This window comes from Prinia subflava, chromosome 5, assembly GCF_021018805.1.
Source record: "Prinia subflava isolate CZ2003 ecotype Zambia chromosome 5, Cam_Psub_1.2, whole genome shotgun sequence".
In the NCBI taxonomy this organism is placed as follows: Eukaryota; Metazoa; Chordata; class Aves; order Passeriformes; family Cisticolidae; genus Prinia; species Prinia subflava.
This window is the reverse complement of record NC_086251.1, coordinates 51,432,239-51,446,692: the sequence shown is the minus strand read 5'-3', so window position 1 is coordinate 51,446,692 and position 14,454 is coordinate 51,432,239. Positions and strand designations below refer to the sequence as shown.

General features: G+C 47.6%; 1 protein-coding gene across 3 annotated transcripts; it reads right to left on the bottom strand.

Annotated features, from left to right (window-relative positions):
• Positions 1 to 3,137: 3,137 nt before the first annotated feature.
• Positions 3,138 to 13,947, bottom strand: LOC134551579 (extracellular tyrosine-protein kinase PKDCC-like). 3 transcript variants are annotated; one of them, XM_063399346.1, is made up of 7 exons: positions 13,336 to 13,944; positions 13,049 to 13,171; positions 10,690 to 10,961; positions 9,589 to 9,668; positions 9,390 to 9,494; positions 7,711 to 7,887; positions 3,138 to 6,349 (listed from the first exon to the last, which is right to left on the bottom strand). In XM_063399346.1, the coding sequence occupies exons 1-7, from the start codon at positions 13,852 to 13,854 to the stop codon at positions 6,246 to 6,248; spliced, it is 1,380 nt and encodes a 459-aa protein (XP_063255416.1). In that variant the 5' UTR covers positions 13,855 to 13,944; the 3' UTR covers positions 3,138 to 6,245. The 3 variants fall into 3 exon arrangements, with proteins under 3 accessions (XP_063255416.1, XP_063255415.1, XP_063255417.1); XM_063399345.1 differs by lacking the exon at positions 3,138 to 6,349 and adding an exon at positions 6,369 to 6,688 and having other exon boundaries at positions 13,336 to 13,947; XM_063399347.1 differs by lacking the exon at positions 3,138 to 6,349 and adding an exon at positions 6,706 to 7,600 and having other exon boundaries at positions 13,336 to 13,946.
• Between the last annotated feature and the right edge of the window lie 507 nt (positions 13,948 to 14,454).

The following is a 14,454-nucleotide window of genomic DNA, read 5'->3' as shown; positions in this document are numbered from 1 at the left end:
GATTTTTTTCAAAGATGAAGCACTCTGTTAAAACAAAATTGAAAGCTATTTAATGAGATGCAGCTCTTAAACACCATTACTTTTTTTTTAAGGAAAAGTTATTATTCTGTGCTGAAAGCAGCTTCTACCAAAGGTTCTCTGGGTGAATCAAAAGTTATGTTGCTGATTTAAAAGGGGCTTGATAGAGGTTTCAATTGCTGTTTTCACGTAGCAAGCAAGCAAACAAATCAATTTCAATCATTAGGCAATTTCCTGAGTATATCTTGGACTGCTCTTTAGCTGTGCCAGTTAAACTTTGGGGTTTGACACAACTCTGGGGTACAAGTGAATTTAGGCTGGTGCCACTGCTTTGTTTCAGAGGTAATGTTAATTGATATAGTTATGTAACAATAGTTTTGCTAGATAAACTGAGTCAAGCCCAGAAAAATGCAAACCACAACATTAACTCCACTGGGAAGGACCATGGTTTGGTTTTTTGTGTATTTATAGAATTAGAACAAACAAACAAGGGCAAGATTAATTAGGAGGGGGAGTAAATTACTCCCTCCCCAAGTCAAAGAGGAACAGCACTGGGCAGGACACAGCAGCAGTGTCAAAATATTTCCTGACATTTTCCACTGGAGGTCCAAGAGAATTTCCTTTGTACTCCACTGCTTCCAAGACATTCATAAACCACGCCTCTGGCTACCCGTTGTGATGATAAACTTGTATTCTTAGGTTTCATTATCAAGTTTTTAATCTAAACCTGAACCCTCTGATCTATCATCTGAAGCAGTGAGGGAATTTGCAGCAGGGTTTTTCCCAGCAAAGAAAAACAATTCACTTGCTAAAGACATTATGTGGGAGATATAACTCACAGACACAAGAATTTGAAAATTTGGGTGTTTGTTTCGTAATTTTGGGGGTTGCTGGTGTTTAACTTAGTTTTGGGGCTATATCTGCCATTTCCAGTACTGTAACTAGGGCAACAGATTTTATCAAAAAAGTCCACTTGAGACTCCTATTGATTTTGATGAGGTTGGAGGATAAATACTGATAAATGTAATGTAATGTCGGAATTTGCATTTTCCTAAACCTTGTGTAGACTTGGATTTGGAAGGTATGATGCACCATGTGACATTCAATAGTTAAGGCAATGTGAATTTAATGCACTGCTTTAAACTTGGTTGCTTTTCAGGAAGCTGTTACTACGCTGCATTTAGCACTTGCTAATCTAGAAACCATTGATGGTAAATTAAATAGAGGTTACAAACCAAAAGCAGGTTGATCTTGTGGTTACACACATTTCAGATGTGGCCTCCTGCTACACACAGGGCTATTTCACCTCTGACAGTACAGAAATAAGGACCCCCCAGCCCTATGTGGTACTGCTTCCCCAGGGAAGTGGTGGAATCACCATTCCTGGAAGTGTTAAAAAAACATGTGACACAGGGAGATGGTTTAGTGGTGGACCTGGCAGTGCTGGGTTAATGGCTGGGCTCAGTGACCTTAGAGGCTTTTCCAGCCTCAGTGATTCTCTGATTCTGTGATTCTGTGTGTTGGCTACGAGTAAGAGGCATGTGTGGATGTTGAGGGTGTTGGCCTACAAGGGGTTAACAAGTAGGTGTGCTGGGATGGCACATGGGGAGCAGGGGTGTGAGTGACTGACAGGACAGACAGACTCGAGTGTGCAGGCATTTGGTTTAGATTAGGGCTTGGGGGAGAATGGTGGTTGTGGTCATTGGGAGTGGGTGAGGATAAGGCAGTCGTGGCAGTGGGGGTGCACTGCAGGGATGTAAATTTGTGCCCAGAAAGTCCAAGCACATGTATTTTTTAAAATACTATCAGCATCTCCGTCTCCTCCACAGCTCTGCCAAGGAGTCTCCTCTCCCAGTAAATCCAGCACTTTTGCCATCTGGGTTGGCCAGCTGGGCAGGCTGGGGCTCTGCAGCTCCTGAAGCACAAGCCCTTGCCTGGAGCTCTCACACAGAGCCAGGAGCTGAATTCCCAGCAGAGGAGTCTGACTGCTGCTCCCTCCAGCTATCACCCATGCCCGGTACACCCAGACCTGTTTGATGTAATCTGATACACTTTCCATTAGCCAAGAACTGGAATTGAGGGGAAATCCACCATCCTGACCTAAGTAGATGCTGCAGAGGAGCTCAGAGTTACCTCTCATAAAATTCTCTTCTGTGAACTTCCCCATCTCCACACTGCTGGTGGTGACACATTGGTAGTCTGGGACAGTGGAACCAAGGGGAAAGATTGCTCCCAGTACTACAGTTAGCAGGAATGGTCTGCACTGAAGTCCTGCCAATCCATCACAAGGGGCCATTCTGGAGTTACACTTCACTGATTCCTCAAACTGGAGCCCAAACTCAGCTCTTTCAACCCAGTAGGACCAAAGTGCTTTCTAGTCTTTTTTCTTTTGTGACTTCTAGTCACAAAGTTCAGTGCTTGGTACACAAATTTATGGGTGCCCTTACAGAAATCACTGTTAATCCAGATGTGTGATTTGGGCCTCCAGCTGACTGTGACAGATTCATCTTTTCTTTCCCCAAACCAATCTGAAATTTCATCTGAGTGTTGTTTAGAGCATCGAAGTTTGCAGAATATGCCATGTAAAAATAGAAGTATGACACTCGTTGGTAGTTGAACCCTGCCTGATGCACCAGGAGTTGATTTTTCATTTCGGGGCTCTGTCTCCCTCAGCCTGCTTTTCGATCTGTCATGCAGTCACTGGTCGTGTAAATGTCTGTGCAAACATACTGAACATGAGTAACGCAGCATCTGTTGCTATTTATTAAACTGTGGTTTATATCTCTGGAGTACGTGGCATTATCCTTCATGGATGTGGCTTTAACTCTGCTATTACAATACAGAATTAAGAATATTAAAGTTTGTGTCTAAAAAAATTACATTCCTAACTTACATCTACAGAGGCAACATTTTCATATCCATTCTCTCCCAAAGCCAGCATCCTTTGGGAAGATGTGATAGACACATTTAGGTAAATATGTAAAACAGCACACATGGTTTCCATTTCAAGTGATCCCCTGCTGTTTCCTTCCAAGCACTTTCCTCTGTTATATTCCACAATGGTGGCTGAAATACTGATCAGCGATAGCAGAGACAAATTGACTCCAGCAACCGGGAGCTTTAAGGACAATAAATGTTTATATCTGAGTTCTTATGTACCATAGTTACTAAAATACAGATTTTAGGCATGCACTGAAATTTTCAGTGGCATTGAAAGTTTAAAGTTGCTTGAGCCAGTTATAATTTAGTAAAAGGATAGAATGAATAAAAGCTGACTGAGTGAGATGAGGCATAAAGCTAGCGCACTACAAAACAGCCACACGGGCCCAGAAGCTGTATAGAAGATGCTTCCTCCTGTAGCCTCCCCTTAGGGCTGGGAACAGCTTGGGTGCTTCACACAGACCTGGCACAGAAGCTGCCCCTGAGCCACATATGAGCTGCCTGAAACTTGGGGGTCACAGGCTGCTCACTGCAGTCTAGCAGAGAAATAATCCCACATGCTTTTAAACTGGCAAGCCATTGGTAAAAGTTTCTCAGCAGACAGTAACAGCAAGAACCTGGGAAAATGCAGGGTGGGAATTGCTTTTCCCAGTGCCTGTGTTTCCTCAAATACATGTCAAACTACAGCTGCAGATGTGGCAGGGTGAGAAAACATTTTCTGTCACCCAGGATTCGCTGGGCACCATTGGGCTGCAGTGGATGTCACCTCGAATCAGACTGAAGCTGGCATGCCCACCAGTGGCATGGGGAGCTGCACACAGCTAGGAGGAGAACCAGTGCATGCACCAGCATATTTGTGGCAACTTCTAAGTCTCTAGCACATGAACAGCATTTGTCATGGAAAGGCATGCTTGTGTTCTGGCTGCTTCTCTGTGCCAGCCAGATGAATGTGCACATGAGAGTCCAGGCTCCAAGAATGTGCTTACTCCTCTGCACAGGGTGGCCTAAATGTCCTACAAAAGCCACTTGCTGTGGAACAGCAGATCGAGCATTGTAATTCTTTAAAGCCTAGCTTCCCATTTTCTTTACTTATTATTATTATTATTATTATTATTATTGCTTGTTAATCACTGTGTGCTCAAAACTTTCAAGATATGATGCTGGAAGCTGCATTTATACAAGTGACACTGGCATTCCCTGCAACTTCACCATCTGCCCTACTCACCATCTGCACGTGATTGGCAGCAACCCTCCAAGGAGTACTTGACAGAAAAACCTGCCACAGGAAAGAAGCATCAGGCGACTAAAATACTCAATGTTCCTTCTACCAGGAGAAATTTTTAAGATGGGAAGATCTTTTAACACAAACTGGAACCGCTTTAACTTTTGCATTTTGTTTCTTCCTCTCTGAAACGACCCCAGGTTGGCCCTTGCAAGGCCTTGCTTTGGGGGAAGTACTGCTGATGTGTATCTCAAGAGGCTGAGAGATATGGAATTAACTCCCAATACCTCCTGCTAATGTAGAGCACAGCAGATGTCTGAAACCCTGCTCAGTGGGGTCGATATAAAACAATAGCAGACCCCCGGCAGGACCTTCCCTTTGACTTCCACCGTCCTGCTGTAACAGAGAGAGGGCTCGTCCCTGGCCATTTAAAAAGCCTTGCTGTCACAAAGCCTGCAGCAATGTGGTCATCACAAGAGCCTTCTTGTTGTGCTAACTAGGAATTCTCATTAATTGATATCACTATCGGAGCCCTCCAGCACCAGAGTAAGCAGCAGGGGTTACAAGCATGAGAAAGACACCAGCAAAGGCATTGCAGTGGGTTAATTGGGTAAAAACGAGCTGAAAGGTATGCCCTGCCCTGGGAAACACAGGGAGAGACCATCAAAAACACAGCACGGCTCCAGGCAACAGCTCCAGCGCCTTCAGCCCAGGGATGTCCCAGCTGCTACAAGGTCCCACACAGAAACAGCCACAGCATTGCTGCCCCTGTCCCAAAAGCTGTAATTCCAGGTGTGGGAGAAGCAGAAAACAATGTGGCATCAGGCAGAGGCTGAAGTGTGGCTCTCCTGCACAAAGCCAGCAATTTTCCCTAGAAGACAGGAGGTCAGTGGTGATTTAGGCTTTCCTGACAGTGCCACAGAGGAGGCACTGGATGGTCACTGCTTCCAGGGACTGCCAGCAGTGGCACAGTACACTGTCATCTCCTACAGTCTGGAATTATACTAACCCCAGCTGTTTTTCAGAGGCCACATCCACAATTTTAGCAAAGGGCAGTTGCAGGAGGCTCTTGAGACCACGCTGTCTCCTCCACGCTCAGGAGCCTGCAAGTACAGCCAGTGTCCTCCAAAACCTAAATGTCTGAGGGGGCTCAGGAGCATCCAAACACTGCTTGGAGCACTCACAGGTTGGCTTCAGGAGTGGGTAACAATGCTAGGTGAGCTCAAGGTAGGAAACACCAGCATTTTTTCATTTGGTTACAGTAAAGACTTAGGCAATTAAAGAAAAAAAAACCTTTTCACAGCATGCTTAGAATACAAAGTTATTCTTTATCATACAAAGTCACACTTTACATATAAATAATTCGAATGTCTCGCTCTTTCATGGAAAGTAACAGAGAAAAACCTTCAAGGTTGATACATGGGAGCTGGTATTAGAAATCACATAGGATCAACCCCAAATCCTGCATCCAAACACACAGATATTTGGATCCAGTGCTGACACCACTTCCCTCCCCTGCACTGGAAGGAACTGAATCAGGACCCTCCTTGGAGGACCACCCCCATCATCAACCTCTGGTTATGAATCCCAACCCTGCAACCTTGGCCTGGTCACTGAAATCCAGTCCTTTACATTTGCAGTAGAAAGAAAACCCAGTTTGTAGCTGCAGAAAGAGCCATTGCCTTCTCCAAAGTGCATTATCTGTAGGATTTTGGAGGTGACTGAAATAACTAAGCCTACCCAAGCTGGATCCCTTGCAGCTACTTCTATTTCTTGGCTGACAAGCTGGCCAAAGCAGCAAAGCTAAGTATTGCACAGTCTAGCAACATTTGACTAAAACTGAGACCATTTATGTGGAACAGCAGTGTGGGAACAGAAAAGAAGCTAGTGGAGCAGCAATGAGAAATTTGAGCTTTGATCAAGGAGACAGCAGCACTTGACTCTATCCGAGCTGGCAGAGAGATCGCATCCCAAAGCAAAATAAAATATGTCATTCTTTCCAGCAGATGAAATTCTCCCCAGCAGTTTGTTCCTCCCAGGATCATTTTATGTGATCTCATTGTCTTTAAAGTCTTTCCCCTGAGGAAGCTGAACGTTTAATATAGACTACAGCGTTAGCATCCGGTATTAAATCAGTCCAGCTACTCTGAAATGAGGCGAGTGGGCGTCCTGGAAAGGAAATAAAAACACAAGTTCAATAGAGGAGAAAGGTTCACCTTGACCCATGCTATTTATTGCAAAAGGAACACACTGCTTGCTCAATAGGGGTCACTCTGCCCTGCCATAGATGTGTTTTACACACCCAGCAAACTCCAGATGCTCAGAGTGTGCACAAGGAATGCATCATCCAACCCCAGAGGCTTTAATGTCTTGCTTTGCTTTACCAAGCAGCCCCAGGAGAGACCAGCACGCTCCCACAGCTTTCATTAATCCAGCTGGCAAACTTAGGCACTCGGCATTTCAGCCACACAGTTCTGGCATCTTTGGCTGCAAAGATGAGCCATGAAACTGCAAGGAAGGAAAATGTCAGGAAGGGAAACACTAAAGACCTCAGGCATAGTGCAAGATGTCAGGGATCAGCACCTTAACAAGGCACTGCAGAAAGAGTCTCTGTCCCACATGCTTCTCCTGCATCCTCACTGTGGTTTCCAGCAGGATTCCTTGCAGGCAGGCACTACACAGCACTAACAGCTGCCCCGTGAGGGAGACACATGTGCTGTGCTAGGCACAGCTCACACAATCCACTGCTGGTAGGAAACTGAGTGGCTCAAAGAGATTTACGTTGCATCTGTGTAAGCCCTCTTACGTAACTAGTTCACCACATGCCAATTGCACACAAGCCCACAGAAAAGCTGCATTTTTGGTAGTTTGGGTTTTTTTTTAAATGTCATGTGAGCTGACAAAACATGATTCTTCAGCAGCATCGTGAATGAAAACACTCATTTACCTCATTTAGTGTTTTACTTCAAGAAACAATTTAGCCCACGCTTGAAGTGTCAGCTAAATGAGATAATTTAAAATAATTCTGAAAACATGCTAACTGTAAGAGGCTATAATCAGAGCTAATTACAGGGACATTCTGGAAATCCCTTGGCTTGGGGCTTTAGTTTTGATAAAGGGGATAACAACTTGTAAGCTGTGATTCTTTTAATTATAACAATAGTAACCACCTTCTTTTATACGGCTTCTTTCATCTCTAAAAACCCCACAGCTTTGCAAACTATACATACTACAGGGATTGTTCAGCCCAACACCAAAGTGAAGCCACTTACTCTGCAAGAAATGAGTAAGTGTTTAACAATACCTGGCAGTCCTGGGCAAAATTTGTAGAGGAAAAAAGGTGCAGAGGGAGAACATGATTGCTCTTGTGTCTCCTTACAAACACTCAGGGGATTTCTGGATGCCCACGGTAACAGCCATCTGAGTTTGAGAATAATAAGGCAGCTTTTACATGTGCCTGCAGACTGAAGGCACTGTGGAGGAAGGCAGCAGCACCTCGTGGCAGCAGCGTGTCACACTGCCCAGCTCACCTGTCCACGTCCTGCGCTGGGTGAGGACGAAGCTTTGGCACTGCAGCTGGGAGCTGCAGATGGCAGCGGCTTCCTCGGCGCCGTGCACGGACAGCAGGCAGCCCAGGTGGCTGTAGGAGGGCCAGCACTTGTAGTCTTCTCCTGCCACCACTCGGAAACCCTTCAGGGAGATGTAGTCTGGGGACAGAAAGAGGTGTCTAGGGAAAGCTTCAGGTGCATGTTCAGAGGCTAGTTACACTGCACGCCTAGTCAGTGAAACTTGAAAGAACTGCAGCAGTGACAGACTTAGCTGACTGGCCAAGGGGGAGTGGGGTGGAGCTGCAAAGTTAAAGGAAACTCAGATCCTGCCCTTTGGTTCTGCAGTGGAGCACAGGGCAGCAATTCCCCAACAGATGTAGGAGAGGGATCAGAGGTCTCAAGGGTGAAGGGAGGGGGATGCCACCACAAGGGTGGGTAAGAGGAGCTTTGCTGCTCTTTGCACACAGCTTTGCTCTGTTTCCCTCCATGTTTCCCCTGGAGAAGCCAACCTCAAAATAGCCTCTCCTACACCCCAGCCTCAACAGCAGAAGCTTGTCACAGATCCAGCACCAAGCTACACGGGGCACAGACTGACCCACCCATCATGGTGCCACCCACAGAAAGAGGAGATTGGGGAACACCACTGGGGGAAAGGGAGGCCAGATCCTGCTCCTGACAAGCAGACCTGACAAAAGATCTGACAAGCACACCTGACAAAAGATCTGACAAGCCTGAGCAGGTGTTGTTCAGGCTATTGTTCACTGACTGCTAAGAGTCTCTCCCTACCTTCCCACATCTCTAGCATGGTGATCATTTTGGCACAGTGCAAAGCCAACAGACAGGTGTTGTTGGAAAGTACCAGTAATTCCTGTTAAAGCTGCTGGTCCTTCCATGCTAATGACCAGATATCTTTGTTCATAATAGTGGAAATTATAGTTCTTTCACATGTAAAGAGGTTTCCTTCTGCAAGCCACCATCACCTCATGTGAATGCTCAGGAAAATGCAAGCCACAGTAACTGCTGGATTTTTGAAATTTCCTTTTGACGAGCCTCATCTCTACCACTGAACAGGTCCTCTTCAGAGGAATGCACCTCATAAAGGCACATTTATCCATCCACAGGTCCAATAGAATGATCTTCAGAGAAAAGGAATTTAGAGGGCTCCAAGGCTCCAGGTACCCTGCCACACTCCTCTTGGTGCCTCTCTCACCTCCCCACTCTGTTTCTATAATAACCTGTGCTCAGCAGACAGAAGCCACACAGTGACATGGGAAGGCTGAATATCAGCGCAGAAAACCGACCTGTTGGTCCAAAGGATAAGGATAAGTATATCCCAAGACAGGAGCCACTCAGTTTGCTATCCCAAATACATTCCCTTGAACACACCGATGCTCATTATGAGGGGAGTATTTAGAAGCAGTGCAAACATGTCCATGCAGATTGTCTGCACTGCTTTTACTCTGCAAAGCCATATAATCATGCATAACTCCCATGAAAAAAAACCCAAAAAAAAAAAACCCCAAAAAGCCTGCTCCAAAAAAGACACATTTGGTGCTTTTTCTAGTGATTATAAACTGCCTAAATGTATGGGAGATCAAAATTTCACCAGTTACCAAGTGCCTCAGCTCCCTACTTTACTTGGAGCATTCAAAATCAATTACCTTTTAAAAGAAGTGGTCTTTTTTGCAGATAGAGTCCAGACTTGTACAGATGTAAAACCTTTTCAAAAGCTCTCAGGGTTTCATTTATTCCGTATCGTAAATCACCTACATTTAAGGAAAAAGATGACAAAGACAATCAATCCCATAACATACCATTTGGAGACTTCTAATGAAGAAGTTTAGGAATATCAGCTGATACCTGTTGCATCCAGAATATCACTCAAAAGGGGCCGCAAAGCTGGTGGTGCAGAATGTGGCAAGAGATAGGTGAAAAAATACCTGCAAAAAATCCCACAGGCTGATTAGAACACTGTGCCTTCATTTCCCTGGTGATTAAGTTATCTACATTTTCCCGTGACTTGATTATCCATATGCAACTAGTAAGTCTGCTTTGGTTATAAAGTTATGTTGGAGCCTCCCCCAACTCCCCTGGGTCATTTTTGTATACTAAGCAATGTATTTCCCACCAAAAAAAAGAAAGACCTGTATAAAAGAAGACTCATACAAGATCTTTCTCTTGCCCTGAAAAGGTTTGACCTTCTTATTGCCCAGGAAAAGTCAGGATGACTCATTTCCTGACCCTTCCACAAAATTCCTGTTCTATGGAACAAATGCACAAAAGACAAGTGCAACTGCAAGGCTGCAATAATCTATGCAGAGATTTGCCCTTTAGCACTGAACCCTGGAAATCCAGGCTCTCTTACTAAGTCCTTCTGTGTAAATATCCAGCTGCCAAGGCTTCCTTCCAGGATGTGACCTTCCAAGCACCTTCCAAGTGGTGAGCAAAAGTCCCTGCATTTTCAGCTGATGCCTACACCAAGTGCTGCAGCAGCCTCAGCCCCTTGCCCGTTCCCTGCTGCATTGCTCTCCCACAGGAGCACCCAGGGAGGTTCAGAGATGAGGGGAAGTGCTGCCAGCCTGTTCCCAGCCAAGGGGACTCAAAGCTGGTGGGGTTTTGCAGGTAGCCTGCACTACCACTGCTTTCAGCAAGCACAGCCTGTGGATGGCAAGCACCAGGGCTTGTTTGGCAAACTAAATTTACAAGTGCAAGCTCTGGGGCAAGTTTTTAGAGGGCGCTGGGGAAAGGGAGCAGCAGAAGAAAGATGCCTTCAATCTCACCAGACAACTACACTACTTTCCTGCCTTATAAGGAAAATAACTTGCCTCAAAGTGATCCTTAACTACCCTTTGACAGAGGTGAGGGGAATCACTGCATGGAAGAAGAACAAAGTGCTAGAGGCTTACATGGCAGGGCATGAGCTCAACTACCCCAGATCCTCCCCCGTGTAGCTGGACATACCGATACGCATTGAATAGATTCTTCTTTTCATTTATTCCTTCACATTTCCCAGCCACAGAGCATTTGAGAGGGAAACTTTTGGTGGGGAAGTCGAGTGTGCAGTCATTATCTTCCTTGCAAGACAGCTCCTCGGTGCTGGCATCATCCATGTCTGTCACTTTTAGGTTTCCATCCACCATAACAAACTGCCTTGGCTGGAAATCCAAGAGGACTATTGAACCCAGAGGGGAATGTGCCAAGTAAAACAGCAGTTTCACAAGACTCAGGCAAATCTGAGAAAGAGAAGATGAATATGCATGGAGAAAAACAGATGAAAAACAGCTATTAAATTGGAAGTAGAACAAAGGGGAGGGCATTCAATTAAATTAAAAGGGGAAAAAAAGCATATAGAACTTAAAAGGTAATTATATGTATGCTACAAAGTTTATTATCAACATTGCCACAGGATTTGACTGGTAAGTAGTTTAGCAACATTTTTTAAAAATGTGTGTACACAAAAAGAAATATTTGCAGTTAGAAGAACTAGAAGAGAAAGCTGTGAGGAAAACAATAGCAGCCTTCATGTTTCAGGAGTTATATTGATTTGCCAGCTGAAATCAGAAGGGTTTTTCCCAGTCTGGCATAAAATAAATAGATTCCCCTCCCTTCCCCCATGCTGCTCAATACAGACTGAGGCTCCATGGTCATTAATACCAGATTCATGCCTTGCTGCATCACTCAGCAGTATGAATTTGGGCACACAGTCATGCTTCTGAAGAATTACTCAAGGCTTGCAATGTATTTATTGCCAGCTTTTTTGCTTTTATGACAAGCTTCTGGCAGCAGGGAAAGGCCAGACAATACCTGACCCAGCAGAACGCTTGGTAAATTATTTTTAAACAAACTAGAGCTAGAGGAGTGCATTTATACTGCACCAGCACTTTGCTAAAGTAGCTTTTTGCAGCAGTTTTCATTCAGTATCAGGAGCCCTGGCATCAGAGAAAGCGTATCCTCAGCTGGGTGTGCCAGGCAGCCCACGTCACCCCTGGACCCTGCCGATAGCGATCTGTGCAGGCGCGAGGGTTTTTTCCCTTGGAACAGCCCGCACAATCCCTGGTATCTGATGTGGCTCATCACAGGGGAATCCCATAGGTTTAGACACCCTAATTAGGAAACAGGGCTAGACAGCGCCAGTGTAAATTCTGAATTAGTGTCTTCTGCAGTCAAGAGATTATTAAAATCTCTAACGCCATCATACCAAGCTTCACCAGCATCGTGGGTTTCTTACAGGAGACTTTGGCACATTTAAGAAGATGAGGTGCTGGGAAAGCTATGTAGAAGCCAGTATGGAATTGCAGAAAGTAAAACTCCCCAAGCCAAGAGAAATGACTGTGGAAGCTCTGATGCTATTTTGTTTAGTGAAGCAATCATAGGAATCCCAGCTTTGCATCCTTAGCTGAGCGAGCACTTGCCACACTCCCCCTCTGGCTCAGATGGCAAGGCTCCCCTTCAACATTAGGGACCACATGCAGACAGGGATTTTATTTTAGGACTTTTGTTGTGCTTTTATTTTGCCCAAAGCATTTCTTGCCGACACTAAGATACCCTTGCTTTTTTACAAGATGATTTTTTTCTCCTGGCACCCAAACAAGTAATATTGAACCTCCAACTGAGCCCTTGAGGCAAACTGTAAAATAAACTATAACCAAAGTAAGTGCCATGTCACAAGTCATTTATATTCCTGGGGAGCATATGGGTCCCTATGCAGGGTGCCTGGGAGATGAGGCAGATCTCACTAGAAGGGCTGCAATCCTAGCACCTACAGCAGGAGGAAAGCAGTTTAGAAGTGATTTTGCCACAGGAACTCCTAAAGGGCCAAAAATCAACGCCACACAAACACATGGTGAGGGTGGGCTTGGCTGCCTAGAACAGGTCACACACAGCAAACCACAGACTGGGAGCATGCTGAGGCGGCTTTCCCAAGATTCGGGATGCTGAGGGACATCCTGGCCAAAGCGCTTCTGCATATATATATATAAAAATAGGCAATACAGAGGCAAAACGAACGTTATCGTATAATAAATAGAAGGTATTAACCACCTCCCCAGCACCGAGTACGATTTTATGTTTATCTCCCCCTAGATGAAGTTCTTTTAACACCGCTCTATGGAGAAACTAGCCGTGAGACACCAAGCTAGGGCCGTGTTAATGTGATTTTAAAGGAATGAAAAGGAAACGATTTACAGACAATTTGCGGGATCAAACAGAGTGTCGGCAGGAGAATCCCGTTTGCCCCAGCGGTCACCACCGGCTCCTCGCCGGTTTGCCCAGTTTGTGGTCTAAAAGCCACTGATAAAACTCCTTTGCTTTGTTTTCTTACTTTAAATCTTTCCTCCCAGGGGGTCTGCAGGAGCTGAATCATCTCCAGCGGGGATCCCAGCTCCAGCATGGCTGTGACCCGTAGCTCAGCATCTCCGCTGTTGTCATAGCATTGGCCGTGCAGCTGTGCGAGAGCAGAGCAGAAGCCACGGTCGGGGCGATGTCGCTGCCAATGCCAGCAGATCTCTGCCGCGGGGACAGCGCGGGCACCGCGGGCGGACCGGCTCAGCCCCGGCGACACTGCCGTGCCAGCGCCCCCCGCCCCCCGCCCCGGCGCGCCCGCCGTACCTTGACGATGCCGGGGTGCTGCAGGCGCCGCAGCAGCGTCACCTCCTTGAGCAGCTTGTAGGCGGCCAGGCGGCGGCAGCCGGCCGGGGCCCGGTAGCGCTGCACGCACAGCCGCACCTCCCTGCCCGCGCCGTGCACCGACTTGAGCGCCACGGCGCCTCCGCCCGCCAGCGCCGCCCGCGCCACCACCTTGGTGAAGCCCCAGCCCAGCACGGCGCCCGCCGTGGCCCGGCTCAGGTCGCCGCAGCCCAGCCCTCCCGCGGCCGCCGCCCCGCCGCCCGCCGCCGCCGCCTCCAGCCGCCGCAGGTCGCGCCGCCGCTGCCGCAGCTCCTCCCGCAAGCCCGGCGGCAGCAGGAGCGGCGGCGGGGAGCCTGGCTGAGCCTCGCCACCGCCACCGCCACCGGCACTGCCACGGCCGGGTGGCAGCGCCAGCAGAACCAGCAGCGCCAGGGCCGGCAGCGCCAGCAGCACGGCCGCGCTCAGCCCGGCTCCGCGCCGCGCCCGCCCCGCCGCCGCCATGGGGAGCGGGGCCGCTGTGCCGCCCGCGCCCCGCCGCGCCGGGGAAGCCGAGCGCCGCCGAGGGGCGTGTCGGGCTCCCGGTGCCCCCACCCCGCCCGCCCGGCCCGGCCCGGCCCCGCGGGCGCACGGGGCAGCGGCGGCACGGACCGCCCCGGTGGCTCTGGAGGAGGTGGCCCGGGGTGTGAGCCGGAGCCGCCGGGTGAGAGCCGCACACCCCCGGCCACCCTCCGACGGCGGCTGTTTATAGCAGAACGCGCGGATTTCACGGGCGTGAATTTCGTCAGCCCTGCTAGAGGGTACCGCAGATTACAACCGAGGGATGTACGACGGGTTAAAATCAGTGAGAACTGGGATATCACGTTTCCCTGCCGCTTAAAACTCGCAGGTTAGATCTCCACGAAGATCAAATACTGGCAGTTTCTCTAATTAGAAGGATAAACCCTATTAGGCTGAATCAGCAATACCCTGCCTAAGAACGGAATTGGATTTTTTTCCAGGGGAGAAAACAAAATCAAACCAAACCCGTCCACCATCGAAACCAGCCAATGCAGGCAGGAAACACACACGCATCGTTTGTTTGCGAGGCGATCAGCTCGATAG